Genomic DNA, 25,708 nt, shown 5'->3' with positions numbered 1-25,708 from the left:
TGATCTTCAGAAAAATGGTGACATTGATATGCAACAAATCCGTTCAACTGACAATCCGACAGATTTGTTCACTAAATCTTTGCCAACTTCAACTTGTGAAAAGATGGGTATACAAGATTGGAATGTGGAGACTCAAATATTTGAAATAAGGTTTTCATCAGGGGGAGTGAATACGCGTTGTACTCTTTTTTCCTTACTAAGGTTTTTCCATGGAGTTCTTCTTGTAAGGTTTTTAATGAGGCAACTAGAAATGCGTATTACTAAATATGTGTACTCTTTTTCCTTCTCTAGGATTTTTCCCACTGGGTTTTTCCTAGTAAGGTTTTAACTAGGCACAATATCTTTTAATAAACATCCAAGGGGAGTGTTATGAAAATAATTATATTGCGGATGTTCATTTAATACTCCGTTATAGATAATCTTCCTGAAGAAGATTATCCATTTAGTACTCCATTGAAGTTTATCTACAAGCAGCTGATGCAGACAGGTTGTAAGCAACTGAATGAAATGATTTGCAACAGCTTCTTATTAAACAGGTAGGTTGCAAGCAGCTCATGCAGACAGCTGACAAGTAGCTGAAGAAAAGCCTCGCAGCTAAAAACCTCGCAGCTGCTTCCTTTCTTCTATAAATAGAGGATTTTTCAGTTCATTATGTACATGAGTTTGAAAGTTCAATAATATATCAATCTCTTTCCCTATACTTGTCTTTGATTTATTTACTTTACGGTCTTTATTTTATAATAGGGTGGATAAAATGATTTTTCCTACCTTAATTGCCTTATTATCAATGACCGTGGATTAAATGGTTTAAATTTTACGGTTGACTATATTATAAAAATATGAGTCGGTCACGCAAGTGAGATAATAATTTATTATAATTTTTTTCTCAATATTTTCCGCGCATCACTGTACTAGTGTACTATAAAAAGAACAGAGAGAAAATCACCCGCCAATATTCGCATTTCGGAGTGCAAAGAATCCTTGGGTCCCCAACCATGGCGACTCGGCGGCGAATATTCAAGAAGTACCTGATCGCCGTGACCGGCTTATCTGGCGCCGCAGTTACCTTTCAAACCCTAAACCCTAACTCTCTCCCATCTTCCACAGATTCGCCTTTCATCAACGGCGTCATTCGCTCCTCTCGAGCTCTCCTCACGGTTTTTTTTTTTTTTTGTTGAAATTCGCAATCAGTGAACTTAGTTTTCCTGCGCCACTGATTTATATTTGTATTTTTTTTTCTATTGGTGAAGATTACTTCCAGTGTGGTTGACTATAAATACTCTTTGTACGGCTTCAATCCTGATAGTGATGAGTATCGCCTTGCTCTTTCTAAGGTTTGCACTTTAAATGCCTTCTTCTAATCTGTGCTTCAGTAGTTTCATATGTGAATCTAAAATGACATAGTGATGATTAATTTCTCGAACTAGCGAGACGCTCATATTTGGTTACAGTGGCAGAGCCATGATTTTATACAAGGGGATTCAAGAATGTCACAGCTGAGATTTGAACCTATGATCTTAATCAATTTTTGAACCCCTTTTCCACTTTACTAGAATTTTTCTCAAGTTCAAGGAGATTCAACAACTTATTTATAACCCAAAAACTAATTTTTGCCCTATTTGCAGAATATAATTTTTGGGCCAAGGGAATTCAATTGAACCCCCTTTCTCCAAGTTAGCTCCACATAATTCATGTAGTGTCAGTGTGTACTTCTTGCTACATAAGTTGAGACTTCCAAATGATGGGGTACTATGCAAATTATTGTTCTTTTAAGAATATGATAAGAAATTAATATTGGACGTAAATACCTGCTTGTAACTTGAAGCACTACTATTTTGTGACGGAATTTGCGCATTCAACCCAAAAAGAGATAAGAGTAGCAGAGCTTTTTTTCTTTTGATAAGTAAGCTAAACTTTATCCAGATAGGCAGTGTAAGGCTGCCCCAAGTAGGTGGAAGTTACTTACTCTTTACCAAGATTGTGGAGGCTTTAATACCACGTGAAAAAGAATCAACACATTAAATCTAAAACCTTAAGGCTATAGGTGGGGAGTACCTTAGGGCCTCATAAAATCTGTTTGGAAATCATTACACAAAGGGATATTCTCGACCAATTTTCCCCCCCTCAAAATATCAAATTAAGTTCATTCAGTTATTTTTTCGACGATGATGCCATTTTTTAATTGTCATAGAATCTCACAACTTTCTTGCTTTATGAGTTATCCCAAGAGAGTGTTCTTCTTAGTTGTGATATGCAATTGATTGTGAAAGGGATGCGGTAGCATTCTGCAACTCCAAAAATTGATATAGTGTGGAAATGGAGAACCCTATCACACCACTCTGTTCTATTTAATTATTTAGTTATCCTTCTGTCCTTTAGGTACATCTAAGGTCAGCAAAGAGAATTTTGACAATGTGTGACACCAATAAAGGTATTTATGTCAAAGCTGGTCAGTTTGTTGCAGCCATTAGGCAAGTGCCTAAAGAATACTCAACATCACTTTCATCATTACAGGATCAGGTTCTATATTTGGTTAATTGAAGTCTAATGTTCTCATTGCTCTATTTGGAACTACTCTATGTAATTGAATTATATTGAAACTGCTTTAATTGAATTATATTGAAACTGCTTTCTTTTGCTGATCTGTTATCCGTTACAATATAGGCTGTTCCTTGTCAGTTTGAAGCCATTAAAGAAGTGCTACTCAGAAATCTGGGTCCAAATTTTTCAGATATGTAGGTAGTTGCTGATGAAGGGAAAATTCAAATTTTCTGTAATGTATCTCTGCTGATTCTTTTTCTTTTACCAATTTAAAAAAAATGCTCTGCTGTACCATAAAATTTTCTGAAAAAGCTGAGAAAAAGCTGTTGCTTTTCACTCTCCAGTTCAAGAAAAGCAGTGAACAAAACTCAGCCAGATAAGTTATTTTATGCTTATGCTTTTAACTGGTAGGGTTTCTTGATACTCTTATTTGCTTTGTGACTAGATTTTTCTCCTTTGATGAGCAACCAGTTGCTGCTGCCTCTATTGCTCAAGTACACCATGCTGTTTTAAAAGACCACCAAGAAGTGGCAGTGAAGGTCTACATTGCTACTTACTGTCTGCTGGACGTTTCGAGAAAGTCTTTTCTGCTATTCTTTTTGTAACATTTTGCATGTCAGTATAACTACAGAAGACTATTCTTACTTTTGAAAGTAACTGATTGGTCTCATTACTTGTTTGTTACTTCCCGGAAGAGTGAAGTCTCTAGTTGTACTGATAGTTGTTCTTCTACATGCATTAATTCTCAGAGTTTGAATGAGGTGTGAAATTATTGAGTTCATTATTGATTTTAGAGATTCGCTATGAGAAATTAGTTGGATGGCTTCTTATGATTTAACTGTAGCGTCAATTTGATAATGGACATTTATTATAAAAAAGTTTAGTGATGTAGCATTTGTTTGATACATAGACATCAGTTCTGTAAGTGTATTAACGTTCGTTTAATGTATAGCCAGTTTTTCCATATGCGTATCAGTGTTTTTAATATTTAATCGTTCTCTGAGAGACTCAGTGATTTAGTAGACATGTTAGAAGCACTTCAGTTTCGTAATAATCTGATATGAGGATATCGTATGTCCGATAAAGAGGTACAATTTAGGGACTTCTTTCATCCTTGTGCAGGTGCAGTACCCTGGATTGGAGTATCAAATGAAATTTGACCTTGCAACCATGTCTTTCCTGTCAAAATCTGTTGGATTGGTATTGCCTATTTGTCTCTCACCTTATTACTTCTTTTTTTGTCTTCCGTTTTTGTCTTTGTATCTGCTCTTATATATTTCTTATTCTCTAACTCGGAAGGCCATACGTTCTAAACATTTAGAAATGTGAATATAAAAGATATGGTTTGTTCCCTTGAGCAGGGCATGAATGTAGTGCTGTTTTTTTCTTTTAGTTTTGTGTGTTGTATGAAACTGGATATTCAACTCTTGCTTCAACTCCTGGTAACTGTTGAGTGCTTGTTGTTTTGCTGGTGCCAATTCCCCTTTCGCTGTTTTCTTTTGTTTCTAAGCTAGGTAAAGTGCATTCATGTAATTCATCAAACCGTATGAATCATGTCTAATACAAGTAATAAATGAAACCAAAATGCCTGATAGTGTCCTCATGATTTTCTAGTTCTTGTATCAGTGGCGGAATATTGTGACGTATGCTAATATATAAAAAATAGCTGTGAACTATTGCAGGATCTGATAAAGCATAAGAGAATGATTGCATACCTTTATCTGCATAGGGACTGGGCACTTTGGGAGTCTGGTGCATCATTGGCACACTGCTGATACTTGGACAACCAAGAATTCTTGATAGCTGCTTGTAGGGTCACGTCAGATCACATCTTTTAGTTTTGTTATCCTACTAAACCTCTAGCCAGGCTAATCCCTTTCAAGGGAAAAAAAAGAATTGCTAATCAGATGGGTAAACAGTGTGTCTGACTCCAACTAGTAAAATAAAAAACGAGATTAAAAGATGTCATTTCTTTTGGGCAATGTGTGCAGTTGACTGAGGAGTTTGAATGGCATAATTATGCATCTATTTAACTTTAACCTCTAGGTGACAGTAATATTTGTCAGTCCTTTGATTGTAGTTGCTACTAAATTTATCCACCTTGTAATTTTCCGAGTTTAGGGTGTTGCGGTGTGGATTGATAAGTTCTTATTGTAGGAATATCATGTAAAATCATCTTCCATTCAATAGAAAATTCTTTCAATTCAATGAAAGAGATTCTCATATTCCCACAATTTAAGTTTGGGCAAGGCATGCAGTTGATTGGAGAAGTTGGAATAGCATAGTTATGTATTCTTTTTAACTTTAACCTCTAGGTTGTGGTATATTTATAGTCCTTTGATTGTGGTTGCTACTAACTTTATGCACCTTTCATTTTCCAAGTTTGGATGTTGTGGTGTGCATTGATAGGTTCCTTCTGTAGGAACTTATTCTTTTGTGTTCCAAATCTATTTTTTGATGCGTGGTGCCTCTTTTGATTCTTATGTTCAAATATCATTATACTGATTCAACATTCTAACCTTTTCCATATTTGGTTGATACATGCTATGACTTTTCTGCAGCTCTTCCCTGAATACAGGTTTCAGTGGCTTGTATCGGAATTTGAAAAATCTATTGCTTCTGAACTTGGTGCGTAATTTCAATTCGAAGAATTGTTTTGAAACATCTGTCTGGAATTCTCTCTTCTATGTTTTATTTTGTCCTTATTGCTGTAGGAGATCTATAGTTCCCTATCACAGCTAGATTCCCAAAATTTTGGTAATTTTTCTTTGGGGGAGAGGTGCTAAAATCAATTAAAACAGACAACCACTCTTTTCTAGTTTCCTCTTCTTGTTCTCCATCCTTGGCATTTTCTTAAGATCTTTGGTTGTAGGAATAGAAAAAATTTAGGAATGGGCACATATGTGATTAGGAGTGGCAAACGGGCGGGTCGGGTCGAGTCGGATATGGTTCGGGTCGAAAACGGGTAGTGAAAAAATGGATCAATTATCCGATCTGACCCATATTTAATACGGATAAAAAAACAGGTTAACCGGCGGATAATATGGGTAACCATATTATCCATGACTTCTTGCATATGATCACTTTTGGGAGAATTCTTAGTCTCCCTAAATTAAGGAACCCCCAATTTGAGGCTTTACAAATGTAAAAGTTAGACCCGTTGGTTATCCATTGGTTACCCATTGATTATCCATTTTCTAAATGGATAATATGGTTCTTATCCATATTTGATCCGTTTTTAAAAAGTTCATTATCCAACCCATTTTTTAATGGATAATATGGGTGGTTAACTGTTTTCTTTTAACCATTTTGCCACCACTGTATGTGATGACTAAATTGCAAGTGTCATAAGCAACAGTCTCTGGTCAGTGAGTAGTAACTTATGAAGTTGAAAAGTGAAACTAATTCTTGAAAATCTATTGAAATTGCTGAGCAGTTGCCTATACTTTCATGGTTTTCTTGGCAATCCGTATGGAACAACAATATTAGTATTTTGCTAAGCTTGAATTAGGTCCCTTATTATTGATTCTTCCAAAATGAACCTAGACCTGCATCTTTATTGATTCTTTCCTTATTTAGATTCAATATGCATGTATGTATATCTTAGTATTTCTTGGAATAATACACAAGGGAATTCTCTCAAATCCCTTGCTTTTAACATGGTATCAAAGCGGGATCTTTTGCTTCGTCGAAGTTAGCCAGAAACATCACTGGTGGTCAAGCATGGTTAGCAGTGGCGAAGCCAGAAAATTCAATAAGTCAGAAACCCTTTGCTAGTGGCCTATGCACATAAAGCAACATCAAATTAAATATGAATAACAATACTAGAAGGTTTTTAAAAGGGAAAACAATTATTATGCAATATAATTATTGAAGAAAATATCAATAAAGAAAATGTAGACGTATGCAAATCCCAATACTTGCTTGGTCCACTTATATATTTTTTCTTCGTGCGAGAAAGTAAGCGTAGATTATAACATACAGACACTAAATCTTTGGCTCTTGAAGTTGCTAATTTTTGAATCAAAGAATAAGTACACCAATTCCTTTCACAACAAGAGGAAGAAGCTTGTTGGGAAAGTAACTTGTAAGACAAGTTTTGGAAGAGTAGAGTCGAGATATCTTGATTTTTCCACTGAGAAAGAGGCTTCTCATACATCATAGCCTCTATCAAATGAGGCTCACTAAAATAACCACTCGCACTACAAAAGTTCTATACTCTAAAGAAACTTGCTTAATTTTGTTTGAACTTTTGAAGTATCTTTGGATGTATTTGACCATATCAATGAAATCTCTCTATTTTCATTAGGAGTAAGCCTTCGAATTCCATTTTAACCTTGAAGGCTTGATTCATGATAGTATTTTGGAACTAATGAGTGTGCCATACAATGCGAAGTGGTGTTACTTTTGTTCCACCTAGCCACAAAAATTTCTTGAATTGTATCAAATATCCAACTGATCGGTAATAAGATCCTTCTCCTTGTTCTTAAAAATAATTTTCTTCTCTTCCTAAATCATTGAGTCATACATGCCTTAAATAAGATGCAACTTTGGACAATCAAGATCAACACTTCTAAGCATAGATGCAATAAGTTATGTAAATTTCAAAAAGTAATCAATACTATCCCATCATTCATCATTCATTATAAGAGATTCTATTTCACGTGTTTCAGCTTCAATTCCTTTATCTCGCTTATAACACTTTCATTCATCATCAATCTCTTGTAAGGAATGATGAACGGTAGGTTAACATTGACTACTTTTAAAGTTTTTGGAACCTATTGTATCTATGCTTAGAAGTACCCATCTTGATTGTCCAAAGCATTTCTTATTTATGACATGTGAGACGCAGTGATTGAGAAAGTGAAGAAAATTATCTTTGAGCACGATGAGAAGGATCTTATTACCGATCAACGGATTATTTTTGTTACAATCGAAGAAATTCTTTGTGGCAAAGTGGAACAAAAGTAACACCCTTTTGCATTCTTTGCACACTCATTGATTCCAAAATATTATCATGGATTCAAGGTGAAAATGGAATTGGAAGGCTTGCTCCTAATTAAGATAGATAGATTTCATTGATGAGGTCAAATACTTCCAAAGTTACTTTAAAAGTTCAAATGAAATGAAACAAGTTTCTTTGGAATATGAAGTATGTTGCAATGGGAGTGGTTATTTAAGTGAGGCTAGTGTGGTTAAAGCTATGATGTACTAGGAGTCTCTTTCTTCGTGGGCAATTCAAGGTGTCTCGGCTCCACTCTTGCAAAACTTGGCTTACAAGTTCCTTTCGCAATTGGTTTCTTCCTCTTTTTTGTGAAAGGAATTAGAGTACATACTCTTTAATTCACAAATTAGCAACTTCAAGAGCCAAAGATTTAGTGTTTTTACATTAAAATCTACACTTGCTCTTTCGCGAGAATGAAAAATATTTAATTGGAACAAACAAGTTTTGGAATTTGGATATCTCAACATTTTCTTATTTGATGTTTTTTTCAATAATTGATTTTTCATGATAATTCTTTTTCCTTTTCAAAACCTGTTAATATTTCTATTCATCTTCAATTTGATGTTGCTTTAGTTTGATATTGACGAGACGATTAATGATTTAATTGAGCTATCAATAGATGAACCTTAATTAGAAGTAGTGGTCTTTGGAGAAGAATTTGAAGATTTGGAAGGAGTTGAAGATATTGAGTAAGAAAGCTACGAGTAGCTAATTTGACTATAGTTTTTCAGTTTTTTTTAGTTAAGTTCACATGTTCATAGTTCTTGACTTCTGGTGAAGGGTGAAGTTCTACTTTGTGCATTGCATGTTTGGTTGTCATGTGATGACTAAATATGAATAGCTAATATGTGATTGAATTTCTAGTTTATGTTTTGCCAGTTTTTTAGTCTTGTGATTGGCTAATTTTGAATAGCTAAGTTGTGAGACAAGTATGTCAATGTTTATGTCTTAAATTTTAAGATTTCTAATTTCACTTTGTTTAAGTTATCTTTAATTTTTCTCATTTACTTTACAAGTTACATTCTTTATTTCAAGAGTTGTGTCATTCTTGTTCTTGGATAAAAACCTAGTTTTCTTTCACTTTATGTTTAATTCTTTTAATTATATTTGTTCTACTTTAATGTACTTTTAATATTTAGTTTGCTACTTTATTGTGTAAATTGTAGAAGAATGAAAGAAATATTGCCCATCTTGGAGAATGTCTAGAACTCTACCTGCTACCTGCTATGTCTATAGTTTGAGAAATTGCTAGAATGAAAGATTTAATTATTGGCTGCCCTCTACAACCTACTCGTAGGTTGTCCACAGAATATCTCTCATAATTTTGGATACCTTTATAGCTCTACTTTTAGAATTTTAAATTATTTTTAGTCGAATCCCAACACCTGTCTCTATGCCCCCGGATCTTAATTTAAATCAGTGTCAAATCCCACCTATATATCTGCACCTGTATTGGATCCCCGCACCCGAGTTCGAGCAACATTAAATTCCTTTACCGATTCTTGATATAGAGAATTTAACAAACTCATCAGCCGAGACAAGAGTTGTTTAGTGAAAGATGGACTAGGAGCAGCCACAACAAACTACTGGAGTAATAGATCCATGAAGAAGAGAGCAAAAAATGGTAGAACAGACGTGACCATGATATTTCGAAGCAGCCAGTGGTCCTTTGACCAGAAGCACCAAAGAATTTGGTTGGAAATGACAATGCAATGTCAGAGAGGTAGAGTGGGCTGAAATCTGCCATCTCCCGAGCCACTGCTGTGTTTTCTTCCGCAAAAGTCTCCCCTGCACGTGAGGCTCACCTGCCGCCCAACCAGTCGCTGGAGATGGTTCTTCCAGGAATCCTCCTGTGTCCTACTATGGCAGTGGTAAAAACAAATTGGTCACTCCTTAGAGATGATCCAAACAAACAGTGAATAAATTTCTTAAAACCATGAAAGGTTCCGAATCTTTGATCAGAGATCTGAGCCCTAGCAGTTCTGATACCATGTAATAGATCAGGAATGGCAGAATAACTTGTGTATTATTCCAATATGTGAGAGGTATATATACATATACATTGAACTCTAATTAAGGAAAGAATCACAAGAAATTCTATGTATCCCTATATATTTGCTCGGCTATGTACGTGACACCAAAGGCTATTTACATTCATTCTGTAACACTTAGAGATATAAGGCTTTTATAGCTCTTTTTATCCATGCATTTGAGTAAATTGGCTTTGCTACACATGATTTGGTTGCTCTACAGATTTTATTGCAGAGGCTAAAAACATGGAGAAAACTGGCAAAAACTTTAACAACAACTGCATGGTTAAGGTTCCCCATGTTTTTTGGGTATGGCATTTCTGTACTTTATGTCAAAGTTACAGTGGTTGCATTTTATATGCTTGCAGTATTTAGCTGTGAAGATTTCCTGATGCTGTTTAACTTAAAGCGATTTTCTCATATGTATGAAGGAATTAACAACAAAGCAGGTTCTGACGATGCAGTTTTGCAGAGGTCATAAGGTATAGCCTTCAGCCTGCTTCAGGTGGAATTGTGTTTTTTTTTTTTTTTTTTGAGTCAACTTAGCATCTTGGATAAATCCAAATGTCTTTTTAGCTCTATATAGACAAGATGAATGGTTCTAGGGCTCTTTGATTTACTTGGTTAAGCAAAAATTTCTGTAAGCATTTTTTCAGTTGCTACTACAAGGGATAGCATGATATAGCAAAATCTGGAACAAATTATGACTTATAAGACTGATGAAAGCATCAATCAGAATAGATGTCTCTGAAGTATGAAGAGTCAAGAGAAAGGGTATAGCAGAATAACCCGTCATTGCCTTAGCTAGTTCCCCATGACAATGATGTATAGTGACACTTCTGTTTGTGGTTCAAGAAGTAGTAGACATTTGGAAGGTTTTATGATGTTATTGTAGCATAACTTGCGTAATTACTATCAAATTGAACATACTTCGAGTTATATAACAATAGATGAAATAGGAGCTGTTATTTTAGACCCAACGGGGAAGAAATTCTTGCGGATATCTGATGTGGCCTTTTTGTTTTAGCATAGCCATATGGCATACATAAAGATATGGAAACATTTTAGTATTCACAACCATACACCAAATTTCCTGAAAGGCAAGCACAAATATGATCTGAAAAGTGGAATGGAAATGATAAGATCTAGATTATATTGAAAAAGACCTTTTTTTACGTCCATGAAATGCTTGAAGGATTTATAGCCTATGTTGCTCGGTCCTAAAATGCTACTGTACCCGTATCGGGTCCTCCAACAATGCACTAGTTTTGGAGGATCGACATGCATCCGGCGAAATTGTTGAAGAGTCCAAGCAACATAGTTTATAGCTTCCTCTTGTGGCTTGTCAAGAATGAAATGCATTTGGAACCCGTTCTTTACTTTCATCGGCATCACTCGAAAATAATGATCAGTATTTGCTTGGAGATGATGGAGAGCCTTGGTGTAACTGGTAAAGTTGCCTCCATGTGACCAGGAGGTCACATGTTAGAGTTGTGGAAACAGCCTCTTGCACAAATACAGGGTAAAGCTGCGTATGATAGACCCTTGTGGTCCGGCCTTCCCCAGACCCGCGCATAGAGGGAGTTTAGTGCACCGGGCTGCCCTTTTTTATTTGCTCGGTGTCGATGAAGAACCAGATAATGCCAGGAACAAATATCCTCTTTTGCCATGATTTAAGATGAAAGTTAGTTGGGAGAAAGAATTAGATAATTTTATGTCAATGTGGCATAAATATAAACAACCTGACATATGGATGTTTATTTTTACATAAAATAACTTCACTCTCTCAACTGCTCTCATTCAGGAACAGCAAAATGCCATGTCTCGTACTTTTCCATGAAGGATTAGTAGAGTCGACTGTGGAAATAACAGATAAAAGTACAAAATGTTGGGGGGAATGCGATATTTCATTCATTTCTAAATTAGGGAATTTCATGTGCTTGCAATTTCTTGATAGATCCATTATGCTCGACACTGATTATTATTATTATTATTATTATTATTATTATTATTATTATTATTATTATTATTATTATTATTATTATTATTATTATTATTATTATTATTATTATTATTATTATTATTATTATTATTATTATTATTATTATTATTATTATTATTATTATTATTATTATTATTATTATTATTATTATTATTATTATTATTATTATTATTATTATTATTATTATTATTATTATTATTATTATTATTATTATTATTATTATTATTATTATTATTATTATTATTATTATTATTATTATTATTATTATTATTATTATTATTATTATTATTATTATTATTATTATTATTATTATTATTATTATTATTATTATTATATTTGGACATGTCAAAATTAAATAGAAGAACAGCTATATTAGGAGTTGGCGTTTGTCTAGTATGTTTAAATTCTAATATTTTGATTAATCATAATTTTATATAATTTTTAAATTATACATTCAGCTTTCACGCTGTGAAACAATATAACAAGTCCTTGAGATAATTGGTCGATTTGACTCTCGCTAAACATAACAGGGTAATTGAGATAGGGCACAGGAACTTTTTGAAAGATTAACTTGATCAATTTTAGAGAAAATTGTTTCCCCTTCTTTGGTTTTGTAAACTCCATTTTTTGACACATTCATGCTATTCTATCCTACTTAATGAACGTTAGGTACGACTCTCGACTCCTTGCTGATATGTGTTATTAACAGGAAATTCCTTAGCTTTCAGGTCGATGACTTGGATTTTCTGAAGCAAAGAGGACTTAGCCCAGTCAAGGTTTATCTTATTTAGCAAGATAATAGTCATATTTTTGTTTCAAACTGAAGAATGTTTTGCCTTTATCATTCTGATTTAGCTCATTCTCAAAGTTATGGACAGTGTTAGTGCCTTTAGCTGCTTTTCATTTCTGAGATTCTTTATTTCCTTTTTCCTCATTTGGGTTATTAGGTTGCAAAAGTTTTGGCAGAAGTGTTTGCAGAAATGATTTTTATTCATGGTTTTCTGCATGGAGATCTACATCCTGGTAATATATTAGTCTCCCCTGAAGGGAAGAATGGCTTTTCTTTAGGTATGCATCTATTCCTTTCTTTAAGCTACCTATTCTCTTTAAAAGGTCACCTTCGTCAAATAAAGATTCCCTTGGATATTCTGCTTATTTGCAGTTCTGTTAGATTTTGGGATTTGTAAGCACTTGGATGACGATTTCAGATTGAAATATTGCCAGCTTTGGGAGGCTTTGGTAGTTATGGACTCAACCAAAATCCAGCAGATAGGAGAATACTTTGGTGTTGGAAAGTACTCAAGATACTTTCCTGTCATATTTACAGGAAGAACTATTGACAGGTGACTTGTATACTCCTTTACTTAACAAATTAATTACCAAAGGATTTCGAAGGTACTAAAACTACTTGTAAAATGGATTTGGAATGCAACGTTCAGTAGTTGATCTAGGAAAGAATTTCGAATAGCACCTGAAGAGAGTAATGTGAATCCATTGGAAATTGCTTTAAATTATTAGGTACTTATTGGAATAATTCCGAGCCATTAAAATTCTTCTAAGAACATATTTTATTTGAATTCATCTGTTTGAAATTGTTCTTTTGTTAGAAATTTAATCTGTCTGTTTCAAATTGTTCTTTATATTACTTCAGAACTTTGTATGAAAATAAGAGCAGAAAATGAGGTTGTATCGGAAAAGAGAATAGTTGAAGGATATATCTGAACTATAACGGGTAGCCTGGTACACTAAGTTTTCGCTATGCACAGGGTCCGCAAATGAGTCGGAGCACATTGGGTCCGTAGATTTTTTTTCAGGTCTACAGATTTGAATTGTAAACTAGAGAAAAAGAGATTTCGGAAGTGTTGCCATAGATGCTTCTCAATTCCTCTGATTAAATTGTTTAGATGTGGTGCATTAAAGGAATCCTTGTTTGTAATAATTGAAACCCGATGAAGCAGGGGAATTCATTGACCTAGTTTAGATTAGACTGTTCTTCACAACCACTGTTCTCCATCTTTGCTGTAGTCTAGCGCACAATAAACTTCCAAGAGTGAGACTGCATGATTTGATACCATGTGAAAGAAGTTCAGCCTCTAACATAAACTTCTAAGACTATGAGTAGAGTGAGCCAATTCCTTTATTAACCTTTTTGGATGTCCTGGTACAATTGATATGAGCCATTTATTTAACTCAACATCCTCTTGCACGTATAACCACATTTAGAGTTCACAGAAAACTTTAACGTTGACTTACAAGTGTGGAAACAGATTTAATAAAGGTTAGCTTGATTGAATTATGTGTAAGTCTAATTTATAGTTTAAGTTATTAGACAAGACACTTTTGTTTATTTATCTAATTTTAGGTTTACAATGGATACATACATTCACAAAGAAATTTATTGGTTTTTTCACATCCCATTGCTTTATTGGTCATTATTGATGAATGTTTACTTAGTTGGGTAGGTTGGATTATGGTGTATTACTCAACTCTTATGACCCAACCTATTTTGTCCGGTTGAACATTGAGTGGGTTATGTCATGGCCACAATTGTTCTACATACCAGTTCCAACCTGCTTATCTACAAACCCTAGACCTTTAGGGGTCGTTTGATACAATGGTGGCATATCCCATGGGATAAGTTATCCCACCTTTTATGTGGGATAACTAATCCCACAATTTTAGTGTAAAAGTTATCTCTGGATTAGTTTATACCCCAAACCAAACATGGGATAAAGTTAATCCCAAATTTTATCCCGGGATTATTATTCTTATCTCATGTACCAAACAACCCCTTAAGGTCTCATTCTCTCACACATGAGAATGTGAGTTACTAGGGCCTGACCTTGCTTTTCCTTAGAGTAATTGCGCAACATACATGATTGGGAAGAGAAGGGAGGGATAGAAAGAAGTTAAAAGAGGTGAGTGAGGGCTATTTTGTTATTTCGTTAGGAGGGAAAATAGAGGGGGATATAATAATACTCCTGCACGGTCAAGATAATTGTAGTTAAAAGCGAACTTGATGCAACTCTTGGTGGCAACTTTTATGCTAACAGTAAATCGGCACTTGGGAGAGGAATGTCTGCTGAAGAAAAGAAGAACCTGAAGCAGGAATTGAAGTCTCTTAAAATGGAGGACATATCTTCCTTCATGGAATCTCTGCCTGCTGATTTTCTCACAGTATTGCGTACCGAGTAAGGATGGTTATGTGTTTCCCTTCTTTCTACTTTCCTCTTTTGAATAATGGTATTTGATTTGCAATGCTAAAATCTCTTAAATTCAGTGGGCTCCTAAGATCTCTGATCAGCAAGTTGGGTGCTCCCTTGCGAGTCCGATTATTAGCATATGCTGAATATGCACTATATGGTCTTTCTTTGAAGGTTGACTCTACATCTGGTAAGCTTATCTTTCTTGTAGTGTCCTTTAGGTCTTGACAAGTTTTTAGCAAGCCATGTCAAATTAATGCTCCTCTTTCTTCCAAATTGAGACCTTTTTCCAAAAATAATTTTTTGATTTCCAAACAATTAATTAGAACTACATTATGTTGAGTTGTTTAATGTATGTCACTAAAAATATTTGGAAATAAAGAAGAATGTGAAATCTATGGTTTCTTTACTTGCACGATCCTACCGAAGGGATTATCAGTTTGGTGCGCATGTGAATTTGAATCTTATTGCTCAACGGTTTTTTGATGGAGGGTTTTAACTAATTATTGACCTGTGATGTTCTCTCTTCCTGCCTTTTCTCCGCATTGCGGTTTTAATTGCATTAAAAACCTTTCAGATTCTGCCATAGAAGTCATGCTCTCTAGATTCAAGACAGGCCTCCGCTACATCCAACTAAGACTCCTCTTTGGTAAGAATATATCGTTACATGCCTATTACGTATACACACATGAAACCGTTTCTTTTTTAGTTTAACCATTCGATATCTTAAAACTAACCGGCTGACTGATCCAGATTCGCGCTCTACACATGAAACTCCTTAACATGAAATGAACATACACCTAATGTATCACCTTGCAGGGATGTTGGAGTTTGTTTCATGGCTAGAAAACATCAAACAGTTGTCAACTAGGCGGTCTAAAAATTTGCTTGCCTCAGCTGGTTATGCCGTAAGGAACTTGTACCGTCCTTTGTTGACCACATAATTTAGCCTGGCCAAATGCCGGATCAGCTGTAATATTGAAGAAACTGTCTCATTTTCATGCCTTCATGTATTAAGAAACTTTCTTATGTTCGAGGTCTAAAGGTATTTTGTGTAACCTAAAACTATACAAGCTTAAGCTTGTCAGAGATTATACAGGGGTCTTTAAGAAAGCGAAGTAGCAAACAATTTGACTTAAATTGCATGAAAGTTTACTCCAATTTTATATGATAGTGTGTTCTAAAAAAGAATGGCATTTTTATATTTGAATTTTTTTTTATTTAAGCTACTTTATTTATCCTTAAAGATATTTTCTTACAACCATGAAAATGCCATATGTTTAAGATCACAAGTTTTAAGGGTATTTTTGATATGTGTTAACTTTATTTATTTATTTATAATTATGTGTCTAGTCAATGGAGCGAAGAAAGTAGGTATTTTAAGCAACAAAGTCAAGAAATACATAATTTAGTTGACTAACGAGAAAGTAACAATGTAAATCAAGGAGCATTTTCACACTAGTATAGTGGCAGGAAAAAAGATTTAAGTGTATCCCATCTCGTCATACAATGATCAATAATTCTTTTCTGCACGCTGTAAATCTTCCATGATTCCTATAAACCATGTTGTCCATCTTGTTATGGTTATGGTTATCGAAGATCAACTAGCCTAACTATGCAGCAAAATTGAAAGATAACTAAATCCTTATGAAAGGTAAGTTTGGACATTTTTTTTTGGGGTCAAATCCACTAGGTATTGTGCATAAGGGTGGTTTTCATATATGTAAGGTAAAGTGCAACAAAGGAAGGGACGTAAACCTTACCTCCAGAAATAAGGTGAATGTACGCTTGGTTGTCCAAACATGACAACCAAATGAACGCTGAAAGTTTGGACATTTAAAATCACACAAACAATAGTTAGTTTGTTATTTTTCTCATTTTAGAAAAAGTAATTTTATACTTGAAAAACAACAATAGCTTTGATTAAAAGGTGGTTAAAGGCAAGTGAATCGAAGATGATCCAAAACTCTTCGTTTGTTAGCTGGTTATATCCGTGAAACCATACGGAAGTTTGAGATTAAAAAAAAAGGCAATCTATGAAAAATCAGATAATTGTCAAAGATACCAATGAATAGAGTATTCAACTTTTGTATTGGTTAGTGGTCTTTTTTCGAGGATCATATGAAGGGAGAGGGAGAGAGTTGTTTTCTGTTATAAATCTGCCTTAGCTTCATTGAGAAGCTATCTATATAAAACAAGCAAGAGCCTTTTTCGTGATAAGGTCTTTTGACAGTGCAAAAAAAGACTGTTGAAAAAGCATCTCTGGTTTAGCACAAAGCTCGATGATGGTTGATGTCAGAGAGTTGGTGAGAATGCGTTCCAGCTTGGGGCCAAGGTCAAAGGTAAGGGATCAGTTAGACTTGGTGCCATTTCGTCACCGGTTAACGAGGGCCTTAATCACTTTGAGACAACACCGTTTCCTCGAGACACTGGTTGCCAGGGGCGGATCTAGCATGTCATATACGGGTTCCCGTGAACCCAGTAGCTTTTGTTTAAACACTGTAAATGTGCTCTAAAAATTCATTAAATATCTACAAATATTTAAATGTGAACTCAATTACTATTGAAAATTTACTCGAAGTCGTTGAAAGAACCCATAAATATTAAATTCTGAATCCGCCTCTGCCGTGGTTGCCACGATCTTGGAGCCTCAGGACAGGGCCACTCACCATGATATTTTCAGGGCTGAATTTCTACTGGGGCCTGACTTACACGTATCATATCCCCGCCGACCTACTCATCAGGTCCGAATTTTCACCCCATACAGTAACTAAATATAGCTGGTGAAATAAAACAAAAAGGAGTAAAATATGTTAAGCTTCTTTATCTCATCTGTCCTGCAAATGGTTTTGTGAATTGAGAAATGTATGAAATGGGACTGCCCATGTTTGATGGTTCCTAGTCTTTTTAACCGTCATTGCATAAGCAACAGTATGATTTATAGTGAGTCTGAGATTTTGAAATGGAGAAATTCGTGGCAGGGATTATGCTTACTTTCATTGTCCCTACGTGGTACTAATTTGGATTAATAGGATTAATGAATTTCGAATATCGGATTGTCCAAAGAAAAAAGCAATAGTAAGAGGAAATCGAGTAATAGAAGTGCTAGAATTGCTATGCTGCTTTTAGAATTTGTTTTGTCTTGCGAACATATAAATGGGTTTGGAAAGTGCAAAAAAGAAGAATCAGTCCCATCCATGCTAATTCGAGTTGTTTTTTTGTCTTTGTTAATTTATTAATTACTTAAGAGTGTGATCCTGATGCTATAGCGTCAATTCTAATGTTATATAGCTTTAGCTGCGACTTTTTTTTTTTCATTCTTTTAGTGCTCCAAAACTAATCAGGTCAACTTGGTACTCAACTCAACCAACCCACTCTCAACATATTTTAATCAACAACTCAAGACCACAACCAAATTGAACAAACAAGATTATAAGCCAAAAATCAACTTTCAAGTTCATGCAATACATAGCTCGATAATATTTTGATCAAAGTTAGGCCAAGCTCTAAGCAGTATTGGTCAAAGTTTTTTTCCGGTCAACTCAACCTGGTTGAAGCTCGATCAAGCTAGCTCGAGGCAACTTGGTGGCTCAGTTGAATTATATAATGATTACTATAAAATTTAATTTTTAAGATAATAATTGAGACCTTGAGTAGCTTAACATTATCTATTATGAATCGGGTGTATGGTTTGACTTTTGAGTAGTTTGGAGTTGATTTGGAAGAGTATTTTTCAACTCGAAAGCTTTAAGTTGAAAAATTTGACCAATATTTGACTTTTGAGTAAACAACCTGTTATGCCTTGATAGCAACAACGCCAACTAGCAGAGTCGATTCGGGAATCTGTGAGATGTCGTAGTTCAGAATCAAGATTTGATGCTTTCAATACATACGTGTGGTGATTTCGGACTTGGGGTATGTTTGGATTTGAATTTGGATGTTCCTAGAAGGTTTTGGCGAAAGTTGGCAATTTGAAGAATTAGAGCGTTCACAAGTTTGACCGGGAGTTGACTTTGATGGTATCAGGTTCAGATTATTTTTTCAGAAGTTGGAATATATTCATTTTATTATTTGGGACTTGTGTGCAAAGTTTGGCTGGAATCCAGATTGGTTAGGCGTGAATAAGACGCTTGGTTGCAAGTTGGAAGTTCTTAAAGTTAAAAGAACGATATTGACTTTCGATTATTGGTTTTGATGCTATTTGTGTTGATTCGAGACTCTGGATAAGTTTTGATAATGTATTTGGACTTGTGGCATAATTGGATGGGGTCTCGTGGGGCTCGGGCGTGATTCAGGGTGATTTCAGACCATTTTGATTATGTTGCATTGCTGATTTATGGTGATGTTCTAATGTGCTTTGCGTTCGCAATCAATGTGTCGTGTTCGCGTAGAGTGTTCTGGGATGCTTCATTGCGCGCACAGAGTATTGTGGATGATGACTATTGCATTCGTAGAGGTAACTTCGCATTCGCGAAGTGTTGGAGAAGGATGGTCAACAGCCTTTTGTGTTCGCACTTGGTCTCTCGTGTTAGCACAACTGAGAGGCCAGTTGGTCTTCGCGTTCACGTGGTGCATGTCGCGTTCGCGATGAAGGCTTTAGGGACTGGGTTGTTTTGTTCCTTGTGAATGCGAGCCTGAGGTCGTGTTCGGTAGTGTACAGCTGGGGCAGTCCATTTAATTTGCTATTTTCGTGACTTTGCCCATTATTTCATATTTAGAGCCCTAGACTTCGAGAAACATAGATTTTGAAGAGCAATTTTACTACTACATTGAAGGTAAGCAATTTTCACTTGGATTTGGCTTTTTATCTTGATTACCCATAGATTTCTGCACTTAAAAATTGAATTTTTAAAAGGGAATTTGAGGGTTTTGCTTACACTCAAGATAATGTATTTTGTGTATTTGAATGCTGATTTGGACTCGATTTTCAAAACTAATTACATATTTGGACTCGGCAAGTTATATGTAGTCGAATTTTGGTATTGGTTTCGGATTCGGGCACATGGGTGCGGGTTGACAGATTGAAACTTTATGGATTGTGATTGCTTCCTATGCCATTGTTGACTTCCTTAGATGATGTTTGGCTTTAATTTGCGCGATTGGAGGGCTAAATCGAGGTTTTGAGGCGATTCGAGACTAATGACAAGTCAGGATGAGGTAAGTATTTTACCTAAGCTTGGGTTGAAGGTAATTTCCACGTTGACTGTGCTATTTGTTAAATGTTGGGGGTGACATATATGAGAGGTGACGAGCGTATATGCATCCAAAGTGGTTATTCATAATCTGGGTAGACCTTAGGCTATTATATACCTTTTTTTTTGCTATCATGCCTCTTTGATGTCGTGTTTTCTCCACTTGTATGACTACGTTGGCTATTATTCAAGCTAGAAATCATATCTAGGCTATTTGCTTATTTGTTGAGGCATGATAGGGCTATTTTTGCTATGTTAAACCATTTTTCTTAGCCGTAGTCATAGTTTTCAGTCATGATATTATATTCGCATGTTATGTCACCATCTTTGTATACTTCTTATGTGTTATCTAACATGACATGGTTTTGAGTGGATTTGTGGCACATTGGCATTAATCCGTACGGCATATTGATTTTGATACTGTGAGATGTTGGCATATTGAGATCTGAGCGGATTAATGACTGAGCTAGGGCCATAGAGCCGTATTATTATTGATATTGAGGTGACACATACGCCAGGCCCCTATTGGATTGAGTGGTACTGATATTGAGGTGACATGTGCGCCATGCCATTTGGGCTAAGTTATGATTGTCACACCTCCTTTTTCCGCACCCGCGGGGGGTACAAGGGGAGTTTTTTCCAATTAAAGGACAATCGAAGCGGGATTTGTTTATTTATATCAGAGTCGCCACTTGGGAGATTTAGGGTGTCCCAAGTCACCAATTTTAATCCCGAATCGAGGAAAATAATGACTCTATATTACAGTCTGCGTACCAGAAATCTAGATAAGGAATTCTGTTAACCCGGGAGAAGGTGTTAGGCATTCCCGAGTTCCGTGGTTCTAGCACGGTCGCTCAACTGTTATATTTGGCTTATTTATCTGATTTTTAATACAATATGAACTTATGTGCAATTTATCTTTTAACCGCTTTATTATTATTGTTTTTACAAGAATGTGAACATCGCTTAAAACACGTCTTTGGACTGCGCCACATGAAATGCACCCACAATCCGGAACGCTTTTATTTGATGTTTTGAGATTTGGATTTGGGTCGCATGAAATGCACACCCGAGCTTAAGAAAGTAAATTATTAAACGCGCGCCTAAAGAGACTATTGCGTTATTATTTTGCGGAGGCCATGAAATTCGCTAAACGACCCTCCCGAATTCTAAGTAATTTTAAACAAGTATTTACTGAGGGCCCCGCAATTTGTGTTTTTATTCGGCGAGGCTCGTCTCCTTCTTATTTTTTAAGGGATTTGCAACGTCATGGAAATGCATCTCGGGCCACGCCATAATCAATATACCCGTGATTAGAGACACATTTCGAGTCCGTTGAGATTTAGATTTGGGTCACATAAATGTGCACCCGAGTTTAGGAAAATTAAATTATTAAAGGCGTGCCTAGAGCAACTAGCGCATTATTATTTTTGGGGTAGGGCCGTGAAATTTGCTAGACGGCCCGTCTCGGAATCTAAGTATTTAATATATACATTTAGAGGGCTCCGCAATCTGTGCATTTTTTATTTGGCGAGGCTCGTCTCATTTTTATTATTATTATTTTTTTATATATAAAAGGGTAAGCCTAAACCAACTACAATTCTCTAATTTGTTTGTCTCTAAAAGGAAACACTAACTCATTAATTTAACAATGGATGGCTAGTAGGATGTATGGCTAATAGAGAGTGTTTTAAGCTTGACAAACTATAATTAATTATGAGCATACGTTAGAACTAACCCATGTGGCAACCAACGGGATAATGACTAGCAAAATCATGATAGGACTTATTAAATCAATCCGGCTACAAATTCGGCAAATTAGTCACGATCATGAAAAAAACTTTTGCACAACTTTTCGTCTAGCACGCCAATTTGAGATAGCAGTAGCATAAACACAAAAAACTAAAGCTCGATAGATTTCAACAAAAATTTCAACATAACATGTGTTCGAGCTCGGACATGATAGTAGCCGATATCTACTCAAATAAAGATTAGAAACTAACCTCTAATGACAAACACTGCTGGAGGTTTACAATTCATTTATCGAACCGAAATGGAACCATAGTCAGCGAGATGACAACAAACGAAACCAACGAACTAGAACCTCACATCGGCACTCGAACGGACTTCGAACGGGAAGCCATAGAAACAGTCCTCAAAGCTCAAACGGAATAGCTCGCACCATAAACTCAAACGCGAAGGGACAGAGGATGGGTCATGGCTGCTGTTGATGTTTCCAGGTGATCGTTTGGACATGAGGGGTTGAGCTGTTGGTCGTGGTCAGTGGTTATAGCGTTGATGGAGGTGGTGAGACGGAGGGTTTGGACGACAGTGGGTCGACGGAGAAGCTGGAGGGAGTTGGGTTGCGACGGAGTTTGGGAGGAGACGGGCTCGTCTGGTGCTTGGTAGTGCACGCCGGTGGTCGACGAGGGCTTTTCCAGTAGGTTTTTTTTTGTTTTTTCAAAGAAGACGGAGGAACAATGGTTTGTTGATGGTGTTCGGTCGACGGTGATGGGGTGGTGTTTGGTCGTTGGTTATGGTGGCTATGGGTGGAGGTAACAGGGAGGGGTCAGCTGGGTGGTTTACTTGTATAGGATGGTGTCGAAGGGGGCGCGACTGGTTTCAGTAGGTGTTTGGACGTGGGGGGTGGTGGTTATGGCGTTCGTTTGGTGGTTTACTGGAAGTTTGGGTGGTGTAGATGGGTTGGTGGGTTCGGACGTGTGATGGGGCAGTGACGAACGGGAGCTTGCATCGGGCGGCAATGGAGGTTGACGACGGGCCTGCTTGGGCAATGGTCGACGGGCAGCGACGGGGTGGTGTTTGGGAGGAGGAGGGTGGTCCGGGGGCTGGGCTTCGTAGGTTTTTTCTATTTTTTTTTTCTTTTCTAGGGTTTAGTTCTTCTTCCTCCTTTAGGAAGAAGATGAGTGAACAGTAGTATTGTTTCGAAAATTTTCCCAAAATTCCTCTCCGTTTGTTTTCTTCCCCCTTTCTTTTTGTGTTTGTCCGTGTATTTAGCATGGGCTTGTCAAGAAAAATGAGCCCCACGCGTGGTGGGGTTCAAGGTTTATGTCCCCCACGCGTGGTGGGGTTCCCCACGTGTCCTGGACACGGTTATTATGGGCTAGGTCCGAAAATTAGGCCTAAAATCGGGTAGTTTGAACCCGAATATTATTCTTTTGCCCGGACCCGAGAAATAGGAACACGTTGCTTAACTAGTCCTATGTAAGCAAAATAACTACCGAAAATAAGACTAGTATTTAACAAAACTATATCTTTTTTTAAATATTTTTAAGGTTTTAAAATAGCTACAAAATATTAATAAAACTATTTTTGTAATTTTCGTAAATATTAAGATAAAATATGAAGTACTATTTTTGTATTTTTTCAAAGTTAAAACGACTATAAAATATTAATAAAACCATTTTTTTGTAATTTTCGTAAATATTAAGATAAAATATGAAGTAATATTTTTGTATTTTTCAAAGTTAAAATAACTATAAAATATTAATAAAACTATTTTTTGTAATTTTCGTTTTTTAATAAAGACAAAAATATGAAATAATATTTTTTGTATTAAAATGACTTCAAAACATTAATAGAATTATATATATATTTTTTGTTAATTTTCGAATTTATATAAAGTACCAAAATAAAGTGCAATTTTTTGTATTTTTCAAGTTTATGAGAGATACATAAACTAAAATTTATATATATATTTTTTTGAATTTTTTTTTTTGCAACGAAATAAAGTAAAATAGTTAAAATAGCTATACTAGTCCTAAATTAGATATTTAAGCTTAAGAACGTAAAAAATTCCCGGGGAGGGTCAAAAATCACGTGCTTACAGCTGCCCCTCTTTGACTGGAAACACGAAGAGTTTTCCGACAAAGAACGACTAGACGTGTTTTTGACCCGACCATTACTCGGACGGACTACACTTAAGGAAAGGGAGGGAATGTGACCGAGCCCTGGTATCTGAGCTGCCTACATATCCTTGGTTATACAGGAATCAGGCCACGTGTAGTTCGGGGTATGAGAGAGATAGTGAAGTGTACCGAGGTGAAGAGCCGATCGAGGTGCCGTTCCGTTGAGGTTCCGGTCCGCGGTCCTGTCATTACAACAAAAATGAAAACTGAAAAAGACTAACTAAGCCTATCAGCTACTAGTTACAAGGATTCCTATCTCTTAAGTCTTCTGAAACTTGGTCTTGAGTCTTGAATGGTGCTTCATACAGACTTTGGATCTGAACCTTCACACTTGCTAGTTGTAGGTGCTAGTTCTTGAGCAGACCACATTTGTTCTCCACTTCCGTATTTTGGGCTCTTCTCTTTCTTCTTCTTTTTTTCTTTTTTTTTTCTTGTTTTTTTTTTGTGACCAGCTTCTGTTGATCATCCCAGACTATTGATTCGCGTTCTTGAGGCGAGCTTCTATCTTGGATTGAATGCTGGGGATTTCTGTTGTAATCCTTCTGCTTTCCAGTGGGTCACTGCTTGATCTTTGACAGGCGGACTCCTGACTTCTTCGATCTTTGACATACCACAAACTCCGTTCTACAACCGGGTCCCTGACAATCAAAACAAACAAAACAAACAAAATTTCCTAACCCAGTTTGCACTGGGGAGGTTTGTGAGTCGTTAGCAAAATCGTAGCCCACTGATACTACTGGTGCAGTGCTGAGAGTGAACTAAACACTAGATTAGGATGTATTCCCTTGTTATGCAGGTGGGCGCCTAACTTCAATGCTTGAAATGTAAGGACTGAAATGTATTCCTCTCGTTATACAGGTGGGCGCCTGGCTTTAGGAAAATGGCTTTTTTTTTTTTCAAAATGTTTTTTTTTAGCATCTTAGGAGAAAGATTCATCGGACTAAGATTTTGATCCTAGGAGAAGGTTCATCAGACTAGGTCATTTTTTGTTTGTTATCTTAGGAGAAAGATTCATCAGACTAAGATTTTGATCCTAGGAGAAGGTTCGTCATACTAGGTCTCTATCTTAGGAGAAAAATTCGTCAGACTAAGATTTTGATCCTAGGAGAAGGTTCATCAGACTAGGTCATTTTTGTTTTTTGGTTATCTTAGGAGAAAAATTCATCAGACTAAGATTTTGATCCTAGGAGAAGGTTCGTCAGACTAGGTCTCTATCTTAGGAGAAAAATTCATCGGACTAAGATTTTGATCCTAGGAGAAGGTTCATCAGACTAGGTCATTTTGTTTTTTTGGTTATCTTAGGAGAAAGATTCATCAGACTAAGATTTTGATCCTAGGAGAAGGTTCGTCAGACTAGGTCTCTATCTTAGGAGAAAGATTCATCAGACTAAGATTTTGATCCTAGGAGAAGGTTCATCAGACTAGGTCATTTTTTTTTGGTTATCTTAGGAGAAAGATTCATCAGACTAAGATTTTGATCCTAGGAGAAGGTTCGTCAGACTAGGTCTCTATCTTAGGAGAAAGATTCGTCAGACTAAGATTTCGATCCTAGGAGAAAGTTCGTCAGACTAGGTCTTGTTTTTTTTTTTTTCAAAAACAACTTAGGAGGAAATGCATCTCCTATGGGTAAAACTAATCTTAAGGAAGTGCGTCTCCTATTGGATACAATAAACTTAGGAAGTGCGTCTCCTATTGGTACAATGGATCTAGGAAGTGCGTCTCCTGTGGGTACAATAAACTTAGGAAGTGCGTCTCCTATTGGGAAAAACTGTTCTTAGGAAGTGCGTCTCCTGCTGGGTGAAACTATTC

General features: G+C 36.1%; 1 protein-coding gene across 3 annotated transcripts; it reads left to right on the top strand.

Moving 5' to 3' along the window:
• Nucleotides 1-868: 868 nt before the first annotated feature.
• On the top strand, nt 869-15,810 carry LOC107811034 (uncharacterized). 3 transcript variants are annotated; one of them, XM_016635879.2, is made up of 16 exons: nt 869-1,157; nt 1,251-1,334; nt 2,380-2,520; nt 2,665-2,735; nt 2,987-3,080; nt 3,664-3,741; nt 5,103-5,169; nt 9,800-9,885; nt 10,008-10,058; nt 12,307-12,354; nt 12,526-12,646; nt 12,741-12,921; nt 14,632-14,769; nt 14,859-14,971; nt 15,359-15,430; nt 15,601-15,810. In XM_016635879.2, the coding sequence occupies exons 1-16, from the start codon at nt 996-998 to the stop codon at nt 15,723-15,725; spliced, it is 1,632 nt and encodes a 543-aa protein (XP_016491365.1). In that variant the 5' UTR covers nt 869-995; the 3' UTR covers nt 15,726-15,810. The 3 variants fall into 3 exon arrangements, with proteins under 3 accessions (XP_016491365.1, XP_016491366.1, XP_075099611.1); XM_016635880.2 differs by having other exon boundaries at nt 2,665-2,739; XM_075243510.1 differs by lacking the exon at nt 12,307-12,354.
• The last annotated feature ends 9,898 nt before the right edge of the window (nt 15,811-25,708 follow it).

This window comes from Nicotiana tabacum, chromosome 22, assembly GCF_000715075.1.
Source record: "Nicotiana tabacum cultivar K326 chromosome 22, ASM71507v2, whole genome shotgun sequence".
Classification (NCBI taxonomy): domain Eukaryota; kingdom Viridiplantae; phylum Streptophyta; class Magnoliopsida; order Solanales; family Solanaceae; genus Nicotiana; species Nicotiana tabacum.
Note: the sequence above shows the minus strand (reverse complement) of the source record. Positions and strands in the feature narration are given on the sequence as shown.

Excerpts from the sequence above, each read along its gene's own strand:
- LOC107811034 (XM_016635879.2), top strand. The coding sequence starts at position 996 with ATGGCGACTCGGCGGCGAATATTCAAGAAGTACCTGATCGCCGTGACC. Across the intron at positions 2,521-2,664 it reads TTTCATCATTACAGGATCAG|GCTGTTCCTTGTCAGTTTGA; the intron begins GTTCTATATTTG and ends GTTACAATATAG. Across the intron at positions 15,431-15,600 it reads CCAACTAAGACTCCTCTTTG|GGATGTTGGAGTTTGTTTCA; the intron begins GTAAGAATATAT and ends ATCACCTTGCAG.